The 24,748-nt window shown below is 39.5% G+C and overlaps 1 protein-coding gene and 1 long non-coding RNA gene across 2 annotated transcripts in view; both read left to right on the forward strand.

Moving 5' to 3' along the window:
• Nucleotides 1-16,799, forward strand: part of METTL16 (methyltransferase 16, RNA N6-adenosine) — a 61,709-nt gene extending 44,910 nt beyond the window's left edge. Inside the window, exons 6-9 of the mRNA XM_079130856.1 lie at nucleotides 1,990-2,059; nucleotides 2,979-3,068; nucleotides 14,923-15,096; nucleotides 15,242-16,799. Coding sequence (XP_078986982.1) covers nucleotides 1,990-2,059; nucleotides 2,979-3,068; nucleotides 14,923-15,096; nucleotides 15,242-15,865 — 958 coding nt within the window. The 3' untranslated portion in view covers nucleotides 15,866-16,799. The remainder of the gene's footprint in view (nucleotides 1-1,989; nucleotides 2,060-2,978; nucleotides 3,069-14,922; nucleotides 15,097-15,241) is intronic.
• A 575-nt stretch (nucleotides 16,800-17,374) lies between these two features.
• Nucleotides 17,375-23,496, forward strand: LOC306656121. Its single transcript, XR_013762410.1, has 2 exons — nucleotides 17,375-19,757; nucleotides 19,837-23,496. It is a non-coding gene; the product is annotated as an uncharacterized lncRNA (long non-coding RNA).
• Nucleotides 23,497-24,748: the final 1,252 nt, after the last annotated feature.

Here is a 24,748-nt window from a genome sequence, read left to right on the forward strand (position 1 = left end):
TTTTAAAAAAGGGTGGAGATGTGGCTCAGTGGTTAAGCCCATGTGTCAGATCTTCAGTACCCACCCCCCAGCAAAAAAACAAAAACAAAAACAAAACAAAAAAAGGACAAATTCATTGTTTTAAATTGATATGGAACTATTCAAGTAATCTATTTCTTCTTGACTAAGTTTGATAGTTTGTGTTTTATAAAGAATTTATTTCAGCCTGGGTTTGTGGCTCAGTGGTAGAGCAATTGCCTAGCATGTATGAGGCACTGGGTTAGATTCTCAGCACTGCACATAAATAAATGAATAAAATAAAGGTCCATCAATAACTGGGAAAAAAAAGAATTTGTTTCATTTGGCTATGAAATATATTGACAAGAAGTTGTTTTTGAATATTTTCTTCTTACCCTTTTAATGTTTGTAGGATTTGTGTGATGTCTTTTTTTAAGTTTACTTATCTTTCAGTCCTTTTGTCTCTCACCTCTTTCAGTCCTGATATTGATAATGAATGAATCAGTGTCTTTTTTTCTTGAGTTAAATTTTTTTTTCATGTTCTTTCTTTCTTCTTCTCTTTTTCTTTCTTTCATGATACTTGGCAATATAACCCAGGGGCACTCTGCCACTGAACTATATACCCAGCTCCTTTTTATTTTTCAATTTGAGACATTTTGCTAATTTGCACACCCTACCTTTGAATTTAAGATCCTCCTGCCTTAGTCTCCCAAGTAGCTGGAATTATAGATGTATGCTCTGTATCTGGCTTGGTTATTATTCTGGCTTGGTTGTTATTATACTTTGTTTTATTGATTTTCTGTTTTCTCTCTCTCTCTCTCTCTTTTTTTTTCTTTCTTTTTTTCTTTTTTGATAATCAGGGATTGAACCAAGGAACACTTAACCACTGAACCACATCCCCAGCCCTTTTTTATATATTTTAATTTGAGACCAGGTCTTGCTGAATTGCTGAGGCTGGCTTTGAACTCACAATCCTCCTGCTGTGTCCTCCTGAGCCTCTGGGATTATAAATTTGTGCCACAGCGCTTTCATTGTTTCTTGTTGTAATCTTTATTATTTCCTTTCTTCTTGCTTGGGTTTAATTGGCTCTAGTCAATTTGCTTTGCAAATCCTATCTAGCCCCAGCCCCCTCTGAACTCTCACTTCAATATGTTCAATTCAGCAAGACTGTTGGGCTGTTTGAGTTTCCTTTCCCTGCACTGTAGCCTGGAAATTTCCTTTAAGCAGTAAACTCTGGCAGTCGTGGAACTCACCTTGTTTGTTTCTCTTTCTGATATTATAGGTCTGTACTACCAGTTGTCTGAAGAAATAGTTGTTTCATTTATTTTGCGCAGTTCCTAGTTATTTATGGTGGAAGGGCAGTTCCCATACTAGTTAATCCTTCATGGACTGAAGTAGAAGTCCTGTATATGTTTTATATTTTGCAAAATTTCTAGAATAATCGGAAGAAATAAATTCTGTTCCCTTACCTTTTAACAGGTTCACCCCATCTTTTCTGTACTCCCTCTTCTGGGTTTGCATTTATTTTCGAACAAATGGTTTCATGATCTGCTGAGTCTAATACAATATCTATCCTTATATTATTTGCAGGTTGGACCATCTCAACAATATAGGATTTTACAGGTTCTCTCAGTGTGGTGTAGGTGGTGTTTATACCTGTTTTTAATGTTATTTATTAACTAATTTCTGTCCTATAGTTAAATGGCCTTCATTTTGAGCATGACAGATATGACCTGTCACCTTCACTCTCTTTCCAAGTAAGAATAGCCCTGAAGCATTAGAGAGGCTAAGTGGTTTTTTTTTTTAAGTTGTTTTGGGCTTGTTTTCCATCACTAGATTTAGCCTTTATCCATATACATTATATGCAATTCTTCTTGTCATTTGTAACTTAATATTTGTTTGTTACTGTTCTCATCTTATTCACTTGGGTGATGCTTTAGTTTAGAAATATCACCACATAAACAGTGTTCATTTGTCTGAATTTTTTCCTAGGTGGTATAGCTGTATGCTGGGAAAGAAATGCAGCCTGGCTCCTCTGAAGGAAGAACTTCGCATTCAAGGGGTAAGGCTTTGTCATTATCATTCCAATATGTCCACTTTTGATGGTAGTTGGGTGTAGAATCTTTCTTTATACCCTAAAGCTCTAAATGTGGTTGTGGGTTTTTTTTTTTTGTTTGTTTGTTTGTTTGTTTTTGGTTTATTTTTAAAAGTCTGTATTTGTAGGGCTAAAAGGGACTTTTTACATATTATTAAAGCAAGACCTTTTTTTGAAATTACAGTACAAAAAAGGTATGGGAAAACAGGGTAAGTTGAATGTCAAAGAGAAACATGAAATTAAAAAATCCCAATGTGGGGTTGGGGAAATAGCATGGTGGGTAGAGTGTTTGCTTTGCAAGCCCTGGGTTCAATCCCCAGCACTGAAAAAAAAAAAAAAAAAAAAAAAAAAAATCCCAATGTTTGCCTCTGATCTCACATCTGACTCTTTATAGATGTAGAAACTGAATGCTAGATAAGGGATTTGCTCCAGGTCACATAGTGGTTAATAAAGAACAGTTCCAAAGATCTGCTTTTTTTTTTTTTTTTTTTTTTTTTTTTTTAGTTGTAGATGGTGACAATACCTTTATTTTACTTATTTACTTTTATATGGTGCTGAGGATCAAACCCAGTGCCTCACACATACTAGGCAGGTGCTCTACCACTGGGCCACAACCCCAGCCCCAAAGAACTATTTCAAATGTTTCTTCTATTTGATCCTTTGAACCAGATCTTTAAATTCTCCCTAATGTTTTATATGGGGAAAAAAATAAAACTATTGAGATATAACTTACTATCTGATATTGGGCAGCCATACATAACCATTCTTTGGATAATAATGTTTGTTAGCTAATTAAAAAGAAGGACAAACATAATTTAATAGGAAATAGCAGCCAGAAACTTGTAGAACAACTAAGTTTGATGAGATGCTGTGTTTGTGGTTTCAGGTTCCTAAAGTTACCTTCACTGAGTTTTGTCAAGGTCGGACAATGAGATGGGCCTTAGCTTGGAGTTTTTATGATGATGTCACAGTACCAGTAAGTAGAGACTTTACTTGGGCCTCTCCAAATGCCACCACATGCTGGGGTTTAGTGGGTCACACATAAACTAAATTAATATTGTCCCATTTCCTTGAAGTTTGCCCCCAAATGCTTAAGGCAAAATAGAAAGTGGGTTGTAAGTAAGGCACAGTCTTGGAAGGCTGACTAGAGGTCATGGAGCCTTTTGTGGGTTTGTGCAACACAGAAATTCTTGTTCAGCAAACAGAAACACATGTTTTAGGAATTAGAAACATAGGTATTATAGCCTGTAGGAATACTTCATGAGTGCAGTGGTTCTGGTTGACATTGCTCTGCAATTGAAATTCAGTTGAAGTCTTTTTTCCTTCACCGCTTCTGTGTTCCTAGGGTAACTGCCTCCTGGGGCTCCTAGTGAATTTAGAAGTTTCCTTTTTTGAAGCTGGGCATGGTAGTACACACTGTAATCCCAGCCACTTTGGAGGCAAAGAAGGAGGATTGCAACTCTGAGGCCAGCCTCAGCAGACTAGCAAGGCCTTCAGCAACTTAGCAAGACTGTGTCTCAGAAAATGAAATTTGAATGGGGTGGCACACTTCTGTAATCCCAGCCACTTGGGAGGCTGAGACAGGAGGATCACAAGTTTGAGACCAGCCTGGGCAACTTTGTGAGACGCTTTTCAAAATAAAAAGAGCTGAGCATATGTAGCTCAATGGTAGAGTGCCCCTGGGCTCAATCTCCTTTACCCCCACAAAGAAGTTGTTGTTTTGGTTGTAGCCTTCACCTCCATAGCCCCTGTGCTAGGGATTGAACCCAGAACCTGGCACATGCTAGGCAAACATTCTACCACTGAGCTACACTTCCAGCCTCCATAGTTTCAGCATTTTGATTTGTAACACTTGGGATCATTCTAGTGAATGATTCTCTTTCATCTTTAAGATTAGCCCTAGAATATTAACTAGTTTTGTAGGTGGGTGATAGATCATGATCCTATTTTCTCTATTTTGTATACTTCATCCTTCTCTGGATAAGAAATTTTATGTCAATGGTTTGTTCACAGATGTTTCTGTCATCTGTACTGTTGTATGTAAAGTAAAAAATGTGTCTGAGTTGGCCAGACCGTGTGAGTTTTTTGGGTTGTTCTGGTGAGTGTTGACTGTGTTAGCCAGCTTATTGTTGCTATGACCACAATACCTGATGCAAAACCCAAAGAAGGAAAGATATATTTTGGTTCATGGTTTTAGAGGTTCATTCTATAGTTGACTGGCTCCATTGCTGTGGGCCTGAGTTGAGGTAGAGCTACATTGTGGAAGGACATGGTGGCAGAAAGCTACTTAGGTCCTGGCAGCCAAGAAGTGAGGTGGGTAGAGAAAAGATACAGTTCCCGAGGGTACTGTTCCCTTCAACCGGGTCCCACCTCCTATAGTTCCCAATAATGCCTTAAGATTATTAATCTACTGATGAAGTCAGATCATCTAATCAGGTGGTTTTTTTTTTTTTTTTTTTCCCAATTTTTTTAATTGGTTCATTATGGTTGTACATTCTATCACTTTCCAAAAGCCACACCTCTGAACATTGCTGCATTGGGGACCAAGCCCTTAGTGCATGAGACTTTTGGGAACATTTCACATTCAGACCATAACAGTACTAGAACAGCATCTCTTTGTCCTCACACTTCCCTCCCAGAGTGGTTGACGACTTGTTGCCTGGTACTGGCGGCTCAGCACGTTCTCCTTCTTCCCATAGTGTTTGTGGAAGCTTAGTACCTGCCTCTGGGGATTCTTCTCCCATGGTCGTGACCACTCTTGGTCTCTAAAGCCATCTTAGTTGATGCTGTGTCTGAGTCCCTCCCTGCTCTTATAGGGCAGACACATGGAGCACTATAGGATAATGTGCTGATGCCACCTTATCTCTGAAAATATGAGCTCAGATTTAAGACTGAGAAGGTCCTTTCTGCACCCTGCAACTAGGTGTGCTACTGAATTGAAATATGCTCCACAGTTTGGCCTTTTCCATGGAGGGCTAGGCTCAATTCTATGACATACAGTAGTGTACCTAGAGCTTAGTGTGTGAAAAGTCACTAGTTAAAAAGATGTCTGCTTTTTTCACCTCCCTGAAGGATTATCCTTTCTTTTGTCTTCTAGAATACCAGGACTTATTCACCAGATGGTTAAAATCATTAGTAATGCCCTGAGTTATCCCTGTGCAAACATGAACAGCTGCAGGAAAGTGGAGCAGCACCTGACTCCAAATGCTTTCTGCTTAGCCTGCTTCCCACATTTGTTGGCACTGCAGCTGAAAGAGCTGATAATGGCCACTGGCACTGTCCACAACAGCTCAGAGACCAGTTGCCCTTGCCCTTTTGGATTAGTAATGATTGCAGATTGAAGTGTCAAAGGGCACTGTGTTTCTGTGTGAGCAAAATCGGCTTATTTTGAAAAGGAGCCCTTGAGCCTCCCTCCCTTTCTTTTCTGGCCTCCTATATCCCTGCTCATAGTTTTCCAACCATCATAGAATGCCTCTGACTAAGGCCTTCAGATTTTTCCCTTGCTGGAGTATTCCTCCCTCCTTACCACTGCTTCCACCCCAAAGATGTTAATAACGCATTCCCAAGTGTTCCATTAGATGCACTTAAACTGCTGAGAGAAAAATGGCAGTTTCTGATTTGTAGTAACCCAGCAACAGTTTCTTAGCCCTAGTGCCCTTGATCAGCAACTGCTTCCCTGGGGTTACTTCCAGGTTACTCAGGAGATTTTGATTTGGCCTTTACTCTACCTAGACCTTTACCCATGCCCTGCTTTTTTGAAGAGTTCACTGGATGGGAAAGGAGGTCCTGGCAGCCAAGAAGTGCTGTTTTAGATCCTTGGAGAGGAAACCAAGGAATAGAACTAGTTAAGCAGAAATACTGACCTACTTCCCCACCCCCACCCCTGCCATTTTAGGGTAAATGTGCAAGTTACTATGGCAACTTCTGTTTTCACTTATCTCAGGCCTACTGACTGCTTTCTGTTGGTCCTGAATGCTGAAACATTCAAATTCACTGGTGATTCTCAAGTGCCTACACTAAAGGCTTTGCTGTTGTCTGGATTTATTTTAGCAACAAAAAGACAGGTCCTGGTGACAATTTTTATACCATCGTTTCTAGCTGATGAGGAGTATAAGGAACTGTGTAGTGAGGACTGTTTTTACAGTATTCTAACCATTTAGAAAGCCTCTTTGTTCCAGTTCTCTAATTGCTCATGGCATTGATTTAGCTTTGCTTTGGTTTGCTTTAAGGAAATTTGGTGTTCATTAAAATACAAAGGGAGGTGGGGGATGGAACTCTTATTAAGTTGTGTACTCTTGGTATGAGCATTGTCTAGGAATTCTCTGGTTGAGTAAGTATTTCCCTGAGCTGTGCAGTGGCACAGACCTGTCATCACAGTGACTCAAGAGGCTGTGACAGGAGGATCACAAGTTCAAGGCCTGCCTCAGCAACTTAACAAAGCTTTGTCTCAAAAGAAAAAGGACTGGGCATATAGCTCAGCAGTAGAGTGGCCCCCATTCAATCCCCACACCGCGAAAACAACAACAAAACCTGTAACTACAATCAAGTAAAGTAGATGGTTGTGTTCCTATGTTATGAATGAGAAGACTGGAGGCACTAGAGAGGTTGGAGCTACAATTAGTATGATTTCCCAACTCAAACCATTAGTTACTCTGATGGTCTCCCCCCACGTTACTGCCTTTATTTCAACCTAGCCATAATAACCTACTCTTGTGGGCCTTCAACCTCTTGTGTAGGAATCATCCCAATAGCCTTTCCTCTTAAGAGTCCCTTGGATGCACCCTCACTTCACTATTCTGCTCAAAAACTGTGTAGTGACTGGCCACTTACTGCCAGTGGGGTGAGGTACAGCTCCTTACTTGGCTTCATGAGTTTGCAGATTCATCCTGCCCTTTCTCTTCCATCCTAGTCCCTTCATCTTTTCCTGACGGTACTGTCTTCTACCATCTTAACCTCCACAGAATTCTCATGCTCCCTGAATTAGATCTGACTTTGTACTACCTTTGCTTACAACTGGTTTTTGACGATGCTTCCCTCCTCTGCAGCCCAGGTCAGTTCCAACTTCAGCTTAAAGTTTTTTTGACCATTCAGCCTATAGACATCTTTCCCTTCTTCTGGACTTTTATCTTTTTTTCAGTTATCTGTACTCTGCATCAGCTTCTCTTGTGTTAGTACTTTGTTTAACTCTGGCATAATGGATAACAAACTCAATTGCAGAGCATGAGGGAAAAGGCCTTTTGTGAGATGGTACCTATTTAGCTTTATGTTAAACAGATACCACTTTAAGCTTTAGTTTCTTCATCTACAAAATGGGGAATGATAATGTACCTACCATGTAGGGTTATTTTGAGGATTAAATGTACTCTTAACATAGTGCCTGGGTATAATAAGTGTTCAAGAAAATATATTTTCGTTCCTTCCACTCACCTGTCTGTATTTTATGATCCAGTAATGTTGAGCTACTGCTCTCAGATCCAGTGCTCAGAGGTTCCTCCTCCATCCATCAGACTTCTCACACATCAAGTCTTGGTTCACATGCTACCACCTGTGTAGTTTGCCATGGTTCTTCCTGACATTGATGGTCCTTCTCTTGTGTTCACAAGACTTTGTCCCTGTTCCCATTATTGTATCTTTTATGTAGCATCAACCCAACATAGTGGTATGATACAAAGGCCCTCATAAATAATTGTTGAATGAATGAAAATGAGGGAATAAATGATACGGTATGGTGATTCTAACTTGTCCACCAAAGTATCAGCTATGGTGGATTATTAATAGTTACTGACATACCCCTGGGGATCAGAGTGGCACAATAGAAGTTCCAGGAAGAACTCTGTGCTCAGAAAGTCTCTTTCTTCTCCTTGAAGTTCACTTGAGGTCTGGAGATATAACTCAGTGGTAGAGCACTTGCCTAGCTTGTGTGAGGCTGAGTTCAATCCCTAGCACCACCCATATACACAGACAAATTCACTTAAATTTTATAATTTATTCCATAATATGTTTATTTTAATTTTTTAATGTAAAAGAATTCACTATTTAATCAAATAGACCTGAAAAGGTATATATTTTATTTGGTTCCATTGTTATTTCTACAAAGTATGACAAGTATAATAAGGTTATTTTTATAAAACACGAAAGATAGGTTTTATACATGTATTTTTAAAACTTGAATTTTTTGGTGCTGGGAATCAAACCTGGGGTCTCACACATACAGGCTTTTTTTTTTTTTTTTTTTTGGTACTGGGGTTTGAGCCCAGGGGCACTTAACTGCTGAGCCACATCCCCAGCCTTTTTTATTTTTTATTTTGTGAGCGGGTCTCACTGAGTTGCTGAGGCTGACCTGAACTTGTGATCCTCTTGCCTCTGCCTCTTGAGTTGCTGGGATTACAGGCATGCACCGCCACACCTGGCTTTATGTGGCTTCTTAAAGTATTTTAATAAATAGTCCTCCAGTGGTCCTTAATTCCTTTAAGGAGATGGTACTTCATTGAGTGTGAACATACTGGGTATTTAAATGTTTACTTGAAAGTCAACTTTGCTGATTTATATTTTATGCCACATTTTGATTTCTCTATTAATTTGGAAGTTCCCAGAGGGTAGAAATCATATATTCATTAATTTATCTTACAGTTTTTGAGCAGCCTTACTAAGTGCTTACATAAGCATGCTCAAAAACTATATTTGTTGAACAGATACCTAAACTACAATTTCTTATCCCTTTTCTCTATCTTCCTTCCTTTGACAAAAAGTTCAAGCCACATTTTAAAAAAGCTTTTGCTTTATTTATTTTTTCCTGTTCCCTTATGGTGAACATGTCAGAAAACAAGGATAATTTTTTTTAAAGGAAGAAAAAAAATCACTCTGAACTTTATCCAGCGATAACCACTGTTAATAGTTTTGGTGTACTTCAAGCTTTCTCTTTCTTTTAAAATCAAGTTTTAATTTCTTTTTTTCTTTATTTCTTGTGATACTGCAGGTTGAACCTAAGAGGACTCCACTACTGAACTACATCCCTAACCCTTTTCCTTTTTTTATTTTGAGACAGGGTCTTGCTAAATTGCTGAGACTGGCCTTGAACTTGTGATCCTTTTGCCTCAGCCTCCCAAGTCTCTGGTATTACAGTTGTGTATCACTGTTCTGCAAAATTTAAAATTTTAATTTCTGTGTAACACATACAGAAAGTTACATATTACTTAGTGTAGAAGATTTTATAAAAAAAATCTTGGCCTTAACTAAGCTTCTTCACTCACATTGTCCCTTCCCCAGAGAGGAAGTGTTCTAGTGGTTCTTTGTTTCATGGTGGCTGCTTCTTCCATAGCTTCTTGATCTGTGCTTTCCAGTGTGACAGACACTAGTAAACAAAAGTAGCTGGGCATGGTGGCGCATGCCTGTACTCCAGCAATTTGAGGTGCTGAGGCAGAAGGATCGTGAGTTCAAAGCCATCCTCAACAACTTAGCAAGAGTCTGTCTCAAAATGATAAATAAAAAGGATTGGGAATGTGGCTCAGGGGTTAAGCACCCCTGGGTTCAATCCCTGGTACCAAAAATAAATAAATAAATAAATAAATAAGTTGAGATTCATTTTGTCCATCTCACTCGCTGTGTTTCAAATGCTTTATATCCACATGTGATTGGAAATTTCTGTATTGAACAGTGGAGATTGGAAACATTTCCATCATCGTAGGAAATGCTTTTGAATAGTACTGTTCTACATAAAAACATGCATTGAAAGTGGAAATAGATATCTCACTGGTAGAGTATGTGCAAGGCCCTGGGTTCAATTCCAGCACTGCAAAAATAGACAACAATAACCAAAAAAACCCACTTGCTTTTAACTTTGTTTCTTGTTTCTTGGTTTATCAACTTTAGACAGTTTCAGTTGCCTTCCTGTTTCTATTCAGATGTATTTTTAGAAATTTCTTTTAAAATTTGAAGTGTACAGAATATTTTTTAAAAATTAAAATATAACAAAAACATATCTTCTATAAAGTTTTAGGTGGGTGTGCTGGCTTCCACCTGTAGTCCTAGCTACCTGAGAGGTTGAGGCAGGAGGATCATTTGAGCTGAGTCTAATGCTAACCTGGGCAAGATTCCATCTCAGAAAAATAAAAGTTAAGTCTTAAGAAATTTCCTCTCATCATCCCTCCTAACTATGAACCCTTCTCTCAACATCCTGACTTATGTAAATTCTTAAGAAGTACCTTTGTTGTTGTTATTTAATTTCATATTATAATTATAAAAGATAATTACTTGGTTTCAGAATCAAATTCACACACTCAAAAGTCTTTTTGTCTCCTATCCTAATCTCACCCTTTCATTGTTATTGTTTTGCTGTGTTGGGGATTGAACCCAGAGAAACCCCCAGACCTGTGATTTTTTTTTTTTTTCCCCCTTAATTTAAGGAAATATATGTATAGTTACAACCATTTCTTCTAGATAGGTAGAGTTGTGTATAAAGTTTTCTTCCCCCATTTAAACTTTTTGCTCTTTTTGCATATATCCTGTGGATGATTTCAGGACATTTTAAACAATAACCTAGCAGATTATGATAATAACTAAAAATGTCCTCTGGGCTATTAATAAAGAAGCAACCCTCTTAGTTAACAAGGTGCTTAACTAAATAGTCACGTTCATGGCAGCTCAGCTTATCCACATTTGGATGAGGGCCTCTTGGAAAGATAGTCTGCTGTCCTTCCCATGCCACCTAACTATATCTCTGCCAGGTGTCAGTGTTTTCTGTTTCTTCAAAATTAAGGTAGCCTATACTAAGTGACATCTCACGGGCATTCTGATTTTTAAAATTTATTTATTTATTTATTTTTGTTTTGATTTTTTTGGGTTTTTTGGTACTAGGGATTAAACCTAGGGACACTTAACTACTGAGCCATATCCCCAGCCCTTTTTGTTTGTTTGTTTGTTTTTGTTAAAGACAAGGTCTCACTGAGTTGCTTAGCTAAGTTGCTAAGGCTGGCTTTGAACTCACCATCCTCTTGCCTCAGCCTCCCCATCCACTGGGATTATAGGTGTGTGCTCCATTGTGCTGGGCCCATTCTGATGGTTTCCGGAGGACCTGGGAAGTATCCATTCAGAGTGGCAGAGCAACAGAGACTGCAGTGGCAAAGAGGACCTCTTTCCCCTCAAGGCCATTCTAGAAGCTACTTTGCTCCCACCAAAAAAAAAAAAAGAAAAAAAAAAAAAAAAAAAAAAAGAGAGCTCTTTGGCAAATGCTCTCTTCTCTTCTTCCTTACAGATACAATGATTTTATGCAGCAGGTGACTTCATTGTGTGTCTTTAAGAACCAGTTTTGTCTAATTTATGGCTTAATCTCATGTTTAAACACTAACAAAATAACAGTTGAAGCTCTTCCTCTTTTGTTATCATTTATTGACACCTTGTAGTTCAAAAAATACAGAACCTGTATCCCCTGTGGGACCCACAACTCCTTACCAGACTTTCACATTGTAATTTTAGTAGTGCATATACAAGGGCTCAGTCCATACAACCAAAAACCAACCAGCTATCCAAATAAACAAAAATATTTTTGGTTTCAGATTACAAGCATGTTAGCAGAATAAAACCATTTCAGTTGGAGAAAAACAGCTTTTCTATACTGGTATTTGTGTCAGGTTGTAAAACAGCCTAATATCAGAAATCTGTGGGGTGTGGGGTTGACTTTATTAATTTCTTAAGACCTGGTCTTGCAGCCAGGTGTGGTGGTGTGGTCATGCATGCATGTAATCCCAGATATTAAGTCAGGAGGCTGAGACAGGACTATTCCAAGTTTGCAACCAGCCTGGGCAATTTAGCCAAGATCTGTCTCAAAAGCTAGGCATGGTGGTGCATAGCAGTAATGCCAGCCACTCAGGAGGCTGAAGCAAGAGCATTGAAAATCCAAGACCTGTTTTAGCAACTAACAAGACTCTTGTTTCAAAATTAAAATAAAAAGGGCTGCAGCTTAACAGCTCTGTCTGCACCTTTAGAATTTCATGTTTAGAATTTGTGAGCATGAATGGTTGCTATGTTGTCAGAAGAAATATGAGGAAAGATAACGAAGCACTATTCTTTTAGTCATACTTGTAGATGGCCTTTGGTATGCTGGGCGAGCTCTTAGGGATGGCCCCATTTCAATGAGCTTTCCATGGTAGCAACTTTGAATGTTGAGAAGAGGAATGGGGAATACAATTTTTTGTACCCCATCATCCTCCCACACACTACCATCCTTTTTCTTCTCCAGCTTAATATAAATCTTATTTCAAGCTACTTAAAATACAAAGTATTAAGCTCTAAGTATACTATGGAAATTATGTCTCTTGTGTAGAATGATTGAGCAATAACAATACTGCTTGTCTTCAGTGTCAGTGTGAATTTGTCTCATCTTGTCTGAAACAACTGAAGAAGTTCAAGCTCAGACAAGTCTTAGAATTCACTATTCATTTCTCAAAAGCACTTTCTTATACATACATGCATACCTTTTGTTTTTTATTCTTTTCTCCCGTTTAAGCTTGTTTCCTATTCTTTAATTCTTATTTTTTGTTAGTTAATTTCTGGTATAGAGAAAATACAGGGCTAGGGCTGTAGCTCAGTTGCCTGACATACACAAGGCCCTGGGTTCGATCCCTAGCATCACACACACAGAAAATATACATTGTTTCTTAAATGATTTATTTTTCTTTATTTTATTTAATAAAATAAAACTGGAGATTTCAGAATTGCTTTACCACTGAGTCACTTCCTGAGCCCTTCTTATTTTTTATTTTTGAGCCAGGGTCTTGCTAAGTTGCTTAGGGACTCACCAAGTTGCAGAGACTGGCCTTGAACTTGCAGTCCTCCTACCTCACCTCAGGTGTGCACTTCTGCGCCTGGCATTAGACTCATTTCTTTCTTTCTTCTTTTTTTAATAACTTTATTTTATTTATTTTTTTGTGGTGGAGAAGCTCAAACCCAGTGCCTCACACATGCTAGGCAAGTACTCTACAACTGAGCTACAATCACAGCCCCCATTAGACTCATTTCTGTTATGATTTTAAAAGTTTCCTCCTAGCATGGGATAAACTGACTTTTTTATTCTGTGTGTGTGTGGTGTGGGGCTGTTGGTTGCTTCTTATAGGGCTTTACCAAGTAATTTGATCTTGCCAAGTTTATACACATAGGCAGAATTGGAGTTAGCCGCAGCACAGTTAACAGGGATTCCTATTTTCAGGAAAGGATTTTTTTTTTTTTTTTTTTTTTTGTAAATTTTAAAAAGAACTAGGGACTGAACCCAGGGCACTTTACTATAAGTAGCAGCCCTTTTAATTTTGCCTTTTTATGTAGAGACAGGATCTTGCTGAGTTGGCCTAAAATGTGACCTTCTGCCTCAGGCTCCCAAGTGATTGGCATTACACCAGCTGCACCAGGCTGCAAGAAAGAATTTTCAAACCTAACTAGTGTTTTCTCTGAGCCTTATCCTCACTATCCTTGCCTGCTCATTTTGCCTCTGACCATAGAATTATCTTAATTTTGTTTAAAGTTAGTGAGTCAAGAGGTTGAAATCCATCTCTTAAAACAGTATCCATAATATGTAATGGTCTTAGACAAAAGTCATTTTTTAAAACACCATTTACAAAGTTTTTACTATAAAGAAATACTTTTTAAGTACAGTGGTACCTTTAGGTTTTTGAAAGTGGAACTTGAGTCCCTCTAGTGGGTAGGGTGTAATTCACCTCCTAACCTTAAGATAGAAAGAAAAGAAAAATTTGGATTTTCTTGAAACCAGCTTTCATATCCAGTGCTCTCATTGGTACTATTATTTTCTGTCCTCAGCCAAGAGGCAGTTCTCAGCTAGCCCCTAGTTTGGCCCACCCCCAGCCAAGATTCAGAAATCTTCCTTCCACCTATGTGATTTTAGTGGCCCTGAAAATTGCTAGTCTATGATCACACAAGTTCACTGGCTGCTTCATTTCAAGCTTCAGCAAGTATAATTCAAACCTTTTATAAGTTGGTGATTTTATGCCATTAAGCTTTTTTTTTTTTAATTCCCCTGATACTGGGTATTGAGCCTGGGGTTTTTACCACTGAGCCGTATCCCCAGCCCATTTTATTTTTCATTTTGAGACAGGGTCTTATTAAATTACTTAGGGCCTTGCTAACTTGCTAAGGTTGGCCTCGAACTTGGGATTCTCCTACCTCACTCCCAAATTGCTTGGATTACAGACCTGTACCACTGCATCTGGCTTGCCATGAAGTTCTTTATAGAAAAGACCACAGCACCACAGTGTCTTTAAGTTGCCATGAAATAAATAATTGTGAAGGCCTGCTTTGGGCACCTAGGTGAGGACATTTAGCAGTTGGAGAAATTCTGTACCGTTGGGTAGAACAGAGAGGCAGGATGGTGTGGTTGCAAAGAACGAGGGTTTGCTGGGAATGGTGGCAGCCTGTAATATTGGACTTGGGAGGCTGAGGCAAGTTTGAGGCCAGCCAGGGCAGCTTAGTTCAGTGCTGGAGTGCCCCTGGGTTTAATCTTCAAAATTGGGCGGCGGGTGGAGGACTTGGTTTGGGGTTCAAATCTCAACTTTGCCACTGTAGACTGTGTGTGACCTTGAGCTGTGATCACATGCCTCTCTGTATCTTAGTTTTCCCTTTTGTAAAATGGAGAGATGGTAAAACTGTCTCAATAGGGTTGCTGTAAGTATTGGAAATGTTGTGTAAAGGCCTTTGTGTTTTTGGTGCTCTGTGATTGGTAGCAGAAGTCTTGGAAATAACCCCTATTTGAGTCCCAATAATTAAATATATGGAATTTTATTATTTGGATAACTTTTCATCTTTTCTCTATCCCTTCTTTTTTCTTTCAGTTACCACCAAGTAAGCGAAGAAAATTAGAGAAGCCAAGAAAACCAATTACATTTGTAGTGTTGGAGTCTGTGATGAAAGAATTATCCCTCAAAGCATCATCTTTGGGCTCTGAGACAGTGGAGGGCATAGTGGTTGTGACAACATGGATAGAAAAAATTCTCACTGATTTAAAGGTACCTGGTGAAGCACATTGACTGCTCAATAACTTCCCAGCCAATCTGCCTGCCTGCCTTCCCTTCCCTACTTACCCTTCCCTCCCTTTTATTCTCTTCTTCTTTCTTTTAATTTCATTAAAAATTCTGTTTTTCCTCCACATAGGTCCAGCATAAACGGGTTCCCTGTGGAAAAGAGGAAGCTAGTCTTTTCCTGACAGCCATAGAAAACTCCTGGATTCATTTAAGGAGAAAGAAAAGAAAGCGAGTGAGACAACTGAGGGAAGTGCCTCGAGCTCCTGAGGATGTCATACAGGCCCTGGAGGAGAGAAAAGCCATCCCCAGAGAGTTGGGCAGTAGCCAGGATGTGGCCCCAAACCCCCAGAAGGGTACCCTTTGTGGGTCTTCTCTGCAGGAGGGCGAGTCTGCCACTGTTGGGGGCCACTGCCCAAGCCAGGAGTCACTGTCCCAAGAGGAAACCCCAGAATCCATGGAGGATGAAAGGAGTGAGGAAAGGGGAGGAGATGAGGTTGTAGAAAGTTGTAAAGTCTCTTTCAATGAAGCCCAGGACCTAGAAGTTTCTGAGCAGTTTAGCAACCCAGGGGCTGAGAAGGGGAAGCCCCTCCAAGGAGCAGCTGGACATTACCTATTTAAGTGTTTGATAAACATTAAGAAGGAAATGGATGATGCCTTAGTTGAAATGCACTGGGTTGAGGGGCAGAACAGAGATTTGATGAACCAGCTTTGTACCTATATACGTAACCAGATTTTCAGGCTTGTTGCTAGTTAACTCTAAACTTCTTTCTGTTAGAAGAGTATCTGTAGAGGACTGGGGTTGTAGCTTGGTGGTAGGGCAAGTGCTTAGTATATGGAAGATCCTGAGTTCCATCCCCAGTCCCCCATCCCCAACCAAAAGAAAAAAAAGAAAAAAAAGTCTTTTTAACAGATTGTTTGGAGTGGCCTGTGGGGTGGCAAGAGGAATTTCACCACTGACCCATTGGTAGCATTATTTGGAATTATCTTAAAAAGCAGAAATCAATTGATCCATTTTAAAGTTAAAGGGAATTATAGTACAGTAGTTTAGGAGGAAGAATTATGGTTCTCAGCAACAACAAAAAGAGTCTGTAAACTCAGGAGGGATTTTAAAGCTGACTTAAGCTGGTCACCTCAGCTTTGGACTGATTTTATGAGGCCAAGGTATCATTTGTGGCATCTGGTCTGGGTCAGCACTTCCCAGAACATCATGTTCTCAGTCCCCCAGAGTCTTCATGTGGAGGGGGCACTCTTGTCCCAATGGAGAGCACAACAGAAAGGCCCCAGAGCCCACTCTTAGAGTCACCTTTAAGACTAAACCTCTGCACCCTGGGTACACATGATTGATTAACTGTGTTCCAGTCCCCAGAGATGAGCTGGCCTGATGGTAGGTGGGAGGAAGAACCTAGTAAAATCAGGAAGAAAGGCCTGTCAGGGGAACCTGGGAAATGGCACATTGCTGACTCCTGGCTATTTTGACATTGCTTATTTCAGAAGCAGAATTAGGTGGACAAAACTCCTAGATGTGTCTGAGACAACAAAATACATCCATACTCCGATCTCCAACCTGTTGGAAGTACCATTTTGTAGCAGTTTTGCTGCTGTTTGATTTTTGTTAAAACATATGAAGTGGAACTTGTTTTATTTTTAATATAAGAATATTCAGAATTAAACTGTCAATACTGTTTGGATCCTGGGATTAGGGAAAATACTTTCATTGGTAAGTGATGATAAAAATGTGAAAGAGATCAGGGATTGTGCGGTAGAGTTTAAGAAAGCCCCACCTATTGGCAGGTCATTTGTTGCTGATCAAGTGCTGCTTTTTGTGTCTTCCCTTGTAATTCCCTCTGTGCATTTACCTGCTAGCATTGGAGCATTCTGGGGTCAAGCTAACCATGTCATCAGAACAGGTTTCTAATCAGAAAGCCAGGGTTCAACAGATAATCTCTGGAAAGGATTCTTAGTTTTTGTTTTCTTAGTGTCTCAGTTAACTATCTCTGTGCTTGACTCACAGCTCAATTTTGCACAGGTACCCTGGTGTTGTGTTGAGTTAAATCTTTGAGTCTCATACCAAAGCTCCTTGCCCACTTCAATGACACTGGCTTAGTTTAGCCTCCCTGTTGAGAGGTGGCTGTTAAGGCAGAAAGACTGTGGCATGTTTTGGTGGTGACTAGATTAGACCCTCTGCAAAGGCATAAGGGAATGAAAATATTTCGTCTCATTTTGGCAGTGGAACTAGGAAAAGAGGTTGTTTTAAATGTGTGTGTGTGTGTGCATTATATACACGTATTATGTGTATATATATGTATCTGTATATTTTCTTTCAGTACTGGGGATTAAACCCAGGGGCTCTGCATACTAGACAAGCATAATACCACTGAACTCTATCCCCAGCCCTTTATTTTATTTTAAGACAGGATCTTCCCACGTTGCCCATGCTGGCCTCAAACTTGTGATACTCTTGCCTCAACCTCTAGAGTCCCTGGGATTATAAGCTATATTGCATTTTTCATTTAACATCTCATAAGTATTTTTCCATATTATAATTGTAATCTATTTTCACTCCTTACAATATCCTTCAGGCACAGTATGAACCTTTATTTGGTCCCCTTCACAGAGATTTTCAGAGAATACTCTTTAACTAGAGGCACAAAAGGTGTGTCTGTATGCGTTTCAATCCCAAGTTTAAGGCTTGGCATCATAGAAGAGGTTTTAAAGGTGTTGAACTAATGATCCTGGAATTTTAAAGAATGTGACAAGAGTAGCGATCACAGTCTTCGTAAAAGTAGAACTATGAGTGCCTTCTTTGCATTTGGATCTCATTTCCTTCTCTGAGAATAGTTTATATTTTTTTTCCTACTGGGATTGAACCTGGGCCTTGTGCATGCTAGGCAAGCTCTATTCTCCAGCCAGAGAATAGTTTATTTCTTAAATTATATAAGGAGAGGACATTAAAAATCTTATAAATGGACATCTAAGAATTATGTTGTTTATGAATATGTTTTCGTTTTGTAATGTCTACCCCTGGCATTGGGGGAAAAGGTTTTTTTTTTTTTTTTTTAATTAAAGAAACAGATTACTGACCCACGTGTGCAGTGTCAAGTGACACTCTGTATCTGGAGGTCAAGTTCATGTTAGTGTTGGTAGATTGGTATGAAATTAAATCTTTGTGGTGTTATCTTAAATTCTATTCTGGTCCCTGGAATTGGCTTCTGATCTCCCGATAGCTAAAATGGGAACAGAAGCTGAGCTTGTTTTCCGAGGCAAACTGAAGCTGCTTTTGTTTTCCATCAGTTTGGTTTCTTCACCCCACATCCTTGCCCAACTGCTCCTACACCAGAGTTCTGCATGCATGTCCTGGCAGGGTTGATGGCTCTGTGGTGGGGTTTTCTGCTAATCTTAAAAGAGTTCATGTTCATTAGTATGCATTTAAAAAAATATAAAACCCATCTTTTCTTGGTGGAAATCAAGAAACCTTCTAAACTCTGGAAAGAATAATAACCACAGGTGTATAAAAGATGCAGAGCTTGTGGGGACTGAGGGCTTTCGAAGAAGGGAGCTTTTTAAAATTATTGAGTGCTTCTGGGCCCCTCCATCTTACCTAGCCCAGCATTTCCCTCAGTAGCCACATGGGGGCACCTTTGGTCCTTTTTTTTTTTTCAAGCTCTTTAACTTCACTGTGGGAATGGATAAAATTGTGACCATAGTATTTTCTTGAAATATCCAGTTGCTACCCAAATATTTTCACATTAAAATTTTTGAAAAATAAAAAAGGAAAAACTACTGTCCATGATCTTTTTATCCAGCACAATTCCTTTCAGACTTCTTATACTTTTTTTCTTTGTAGTCCCAGTTAACTTTCTTTTCTTTCCATCTCTTTTCATACTGTAGAATGTTTTCAGGTTGGACGGGGCTACTCCTCTGGATCAATTTTTTTATTGGTATGTAGCTAATGAGGATCCTGGAGTGGGAAGGTTTAGTGATTTTAAAACAATAACTTCTCAAAAGCCATATATTCCAGGACAAGTAACAGAGTGCCAAGAAAGAAATGGTTATTCATGTTCTTTTGTTGATTCATGTTTAAGGTTCATCTGGCTGACTAACCGATGTGCATGTAATGTGTTTTTAAAAAAAAAAAAAATACCAAAAGTTGGTGAGGATTCTGTTATTCACATTATATAGGTCAGCTGGGCCTTGTTTCTTAGAAGGGTATATCTATGTAGAACAGGAGTATTACTAACCCTAGGATCTGTGTGGCTCAAGAAACAGTTGTATCTACTCTTATTTTATGGCACAGGATTCAGTGTGAGCGGCTACTCAATTGATACAGTTTGAAATACTAAGGAGCCCCCTGAACAAGGTGCCACCTAGGGTATGTCCAGAGGTAAAGAATGTGATCACATCATTTAGGGATGTTGGTGCTCCAGAGATTTGGTTTCTTGAATGGGCACTAACTCAGTAGAACCCTGTACTATTCAATTCAAGAATGAATTGGCTGAGTGGAGCACGCCTGTAATCTCAGTGGCTCAGGAGGCTGAAGCAGGAGGATTGCACTTTCAAAGCCAGCCTCAGGAAAAGTGAGGTGCTAAAGTACAAAATAGGGCTGGAGCTATGGCTCAGTGGTCAAGTGCCCCTGACTTCAATCCCCAGTACTCGAGAGAGAGAGAGAGAGAGAGAGAGAGAGAAGGGGGGGGGGGGGGGGGGGGGGGGGGGGGGGGGGAGGGAAAGGAAGGAAGAAAAAAGAAAGAGAAAAAGAATGAATTGGGGCTGGGGCTGTAGCTTAGTGGCAGAGCACTTGCCTAGCACATGTGAGGCACTGGGTCCAATCCTTAGCACCACATAAAAATAAATAAATAAAATAAAGGCATGCTGTCAATCTATAACTACAAATGCAAATTAAAAAAAATAAAGAATGAATTCGCTGGAGGCTGAGGCAGAAGGATCACCAAGTTCAAGGCTAGCCTTAGTAACTTAGTGAGGCCCTGTTTCGAAATAAAAAATAAAATGATCTAGGGATATGGCTACAGTACTTAATTAAGCACCCCTCTGGGTTTAAAAGAAATGGCATTTGCTACCTGGAGTAGGGCATTGATGATTTTGAAGCTTTTCAGTAATTCCAAGTACGTACCCTTTTTGTGCTAGCACCAGTCGCTATTAGAGAGCCCTGCACAGGGCTTACCCCACAAGCAATGGAGCCTCAGACGTACACACCAGAGAGTTACTGCTTTGCTGTGATCTCATTCAGATCCTCTGCTGTGACTCACCCAAATGACTAAAAGATGGGTTTATTTCTTTAATTGCTGGTTGGAACAGCTAACACTGCCTTTTGGAGGCTGTGCTTTTATTCCAGGGAACTATGTTGTGACTAAGTGAAGACCTTGCACCTCTGAATGCCCTTCAAGGTGTGGACATATCTGCCTATCTCAATTTAAGGAGAAACATCAGGGCCTCTAGACTCCTCAGAGAAGTAGATGATTGCAGGTGTTCATTAGGACTGAGGGAGCTGAGAGAAGAAGGTGTAGAGCAGAAAGTGCAGTTGCATTTGGCAGAATTGGCTTGAATGTGATGCTCTGAAGAGGGCAAGCGATGTATAAATCCAGCTCCTTATGTAGGGTACATCAGTCTAAGCCTTGGCTTCCTATGCCAGACTAAAGACTTCTTGCTCCACAGGTTATGGCAAGACTGCAGTGAGAGAAGGACTTGAGCATGCAGGGGAGTAGTCTTCAAAACTTGCTTTTCTCCTTGTTCTGCTGGAGTTTTCAGTTACTGGTCAGAAAATCCACCAGTGGACTCAAATGAAAAGGTTGAAACCTCAAATGTATAACTGTAGGTGTAGGGTATTACCTAGGAAAGCTTCCATGTTATGGAAGGAGGGATGGAGAGACAATAATTGACTATCCATCTTCAACTTAGATTGTCTCATTTAGTAACCCTTTAAGGTGGTGTGGTATCCCTGTGTGATGAGTGAAAGGACTGAAAACTCAAGAGTGCTTGTTTAAGTGACTTGCCCTAAAGTTATTCATAGAGTCAAGTCATAAAAATAGGATTTGAACTCAGGTCCAAGAAGCCAAGACTGGGATTTTGTGCCAAAACCCAAAATTTTATTCCAAAAGCTGCACTTAATATGGAAATGTACATTCAGTTCCATTTGACCCACCTCTATAGCAGGAGGCTTCAATTATATAATACAGGGAAGAGAAGAAGAGCATGTCTTAACCCAACTTCACAGTTTAGCACTTTAAGGTAAAACTATTTCCAGTCTATGATCAATGAGTGAGATTTAGTAAGTGAAATTACTTATAATTACTTCTTAATTTATGCCACCAGATCTTCACAGAATCTTGTATTTGGCAGCAATGCAGATAATTAAGTAGTTAATGAAACCACAAAATAAAATGTCTAGTCAAAGCACATGTTGGACCAGAATCAATGTGAAATAACTGGTAATTATGTAATGACTCTTTGACAATACATAATTGTATAATAATGGAAGGGAGGTTTAATTCTTTTTTAAATAAGACAGCTCCAAATATTTCACTTACGGAACAACACAAACTCGATGTGCTTTTTGGAAAAAGGTAGAAAATCATAAAGTCCTCTTCCCAGGTAGTGCATGAGAACTAGCATAGATCTGGAAAAAGCAATGCTGCTGCCTGCCATCTGTTGGGCCTTCTCCGAGAGTGTGGCCCAGAAGTCTAGGAGAGCCAAGAAATTCCCAACGGGGGGACTTGGCTGGCTTCAGCCCCTAAGGGAAATGGCAACTTGTGCTGCTACTGTCCAAAAAGAGCAAGTTACCCAGAGACCTCTGCTGAGAGGGACCCCTCCAGTGACAGTGGGTGAATCTGGACCTATTCCCATGGATTTGCCATTCAGGGACTTGGTATCTCTTGCTGAGAGTAGGGAAGTCCCAGTGTGGTCTTATTTCAGACATGATTTTCCAGGATTCCTGCCTTTTGGCAGGGTTTTATAGACCGACCCCTGGTCAGGATTTCAGTGAGCTCTGGACTAACACTGGTAAGGACTTTTTCATTTATAAAGAGAAACAGCTGCTTATCTTCTACACAAGGAACCAGGCAAGAAGGGAAAAAGCTCATACCTTAACTAAAATGGAGTACCTTTGGTTCCAGTGCTGCTGGTTACTGCCATGCTAAAATAGGGACCCAGCATTGTATCTTCTGAGTTTTTGAGGAAGACTGAAATCCAGATTTATGAGAAATGTCCTTAATTGTGAATTTTCACATTTTTTTCTTTTTTTTTTTTAAGCAAGACAAAATATGGTAGACTTTCAGTTTGTGACTTCTGCCACTGAGTGGTAGAACTGTACATGTATATGCTGCCTCCGCATTTCCTGACTTATGAATTCACTTCAGCTTCTGAAGTCCAGTTGCCGTCTTTCCTTATGTCTTTTCCTACTTCTTAAAGGGAAATCCTAAGGAGTCTGTCCATGGGCCTTGTTCATACTTTTCTCCCACTCCTATGACTTCATCCACTGCTATCTGCTCTCCTCCCATTCATGGTGCTCAAATTCAGACCTGTCTTGAACTTTCAGCAGCCATATGCCCAATCACCTTTTGGACATCTCCCCAAGGATCATGCACATGTCTAACTCAACTTCCTGTCCGTACCTGCTTCTGTATTCTCATCACCTGGTACCCAGCTGCCCAGATTAGGAATCTGTGCTCTTCTCTCTCCTTTACCACCGCACTAAAATCTTCCACTAAATCCTATCAATTTTCTCTTAGACATCTTCCCTAGTCCATCCCTACACTTCACCTGTAGTAACACTGCCTTAATGTGGTTCCTTGTGGCTCACCCGAACTTGAAGGAAAGCATGACTTCAGGGGAGCTTCAGAGTAAGGCAGCAGAAAGAGCAGATCTAGATTTCTTGGGCTGGGGGAAAAACAAGATAAAGAAACCTGCTTTGGGGGAACTTTCACAAGAAAGAATAGGATGAGGAATAGAGCCACAGGCACGGATGGGATCAAACACCATCAGATCCAGAATGGGCAGCCCTTCCTGAGTAAGCACAGGCTAGCCTTTTCCCCTTGAATCACTTCATTTTACAAAAGTAGTACATTTTCATTATTAAAACTTTAGAAAATAAAAAAACCCTACAATTCCACTGCTATTACTATAATGAAATTTTTTTACATCTTGTTGTTTACCTTAATATTTTTATATGCATATATATTTTAAATAGCAAATGTGGAGTCATTGTATATTACTTTTATAATCTTTTTCATTTACCAATATATTGTGATAACTTTTCTCTGATTATAAAACTAATATGTGGTGCAAAAAACGTGAAAATAAAATTACCAGTAATCACACTGCCCAAAGATAACCGCTGTTAATATTTTGGTGTATTAAATAACCTTGTTTCCTTTACATGGTGTAATGTATTGTGAGCATTGCTTCACTAAGCCAATTGTTCCTAGCTGGACATTTTAGATTTCTGAAAACATTTTCACTATTATAAATAACACTTTGGTGAATATCTTCATATAAAAGCTTTTGTGCATTTTTCTGATTGTTTTAGGATAAATTTGTGTACGAGTTGCTGAGGCAGAGGATATGCCCCTTTTAAAGGCTCTGCTTGTATATTGCCAATTTCCCCACTAAAAAGGCTGTGCTAGTTTACATTTCCATGAACGCCTGTTGTTACCACACTTGATAGAACTAGCAGTTGAATTTTTACAAATTCTTTATCAACTGATAGGCAAGAAGTTATTCCATTGTTTGAATTTTATTATGCCATTTGCAAGGTTACACATTTACACAAATTTGTACTTCTGTATTTATATCTATTATATATTTATTGTTTTATAAATTTTAGATTTATGTTCTGTATTTGTTTTCTATCCAGGTGTTCCTTTCCCTATTGAATTACAAGGGCATATCTTGCCAAGAATTCCCTCCATTTCATCATTTGCCTTTAATTTTATTTTTCTTTTTTTCTTTTTGATACTCGGGATTGAACCCAGGGACACTATAATCACTAAGGTACATCCCCAGCTCATTTTGATTTTGATTTTGATGCAAGGTCTTGCTAGATTGCAAGAGTCTTCAAACTTGTGATCTTTCTGTCTCAGTCACCCAGGTGGCTGAGAGCTTTGTGTACCATGCCCGGCTTTTTTGTTGTTGTTGTTGGTAGTGGTAGTTGGTGTTTTTTTGATAGATGATTTTGTTTTGAATTTACAGTTAGGCGCTTCTGGAAGTAATCAAATCTATCACACTGTGCCTTCATGTTTTCTTTGTTTGCCTTTATGGTTAGGTAGAAAATTCCTTCACTACCCTAGAGTAGAAAATTGTTTTAACCTCTATTTTATTATGGATGTTTTTGATTTTTACATTTTAGCACTTGACTTTATGCAGGTTAATGGTATGAGGTTTAAGGACCTGAGTTCAGCCAGTGGATCACAGTTACCACAGAGTAACTACAGAGAGATGGCCGGTAAGCTCCAGCATTCCTGTCTAAGGTGTTGCTGATAGGGGCAGGGACTGGGGCAGGCTAGGGTATGGGCATATGTACTCTCCCAGTTCCCAGCCTGGGCCTTGTCAAACTTCTGAGAGAGCATCATTACTAGCATAAGCAACCAGTCCTGGGTTTTGAAGACTTGATCCTATGGCCAGGCTTTTA

Source organism: Sciurus vulgaris (genome assembly GCF_902686455.1).
Source record: "Sciurus vulgaris genome assembly, chromosome: 3".
Lineage (NCBI taxonomy): Eukaryota > Metazoa > Chordata > Mammalia > Rodentia > Sciuridae > Sciurus > Sciurus vulgaris.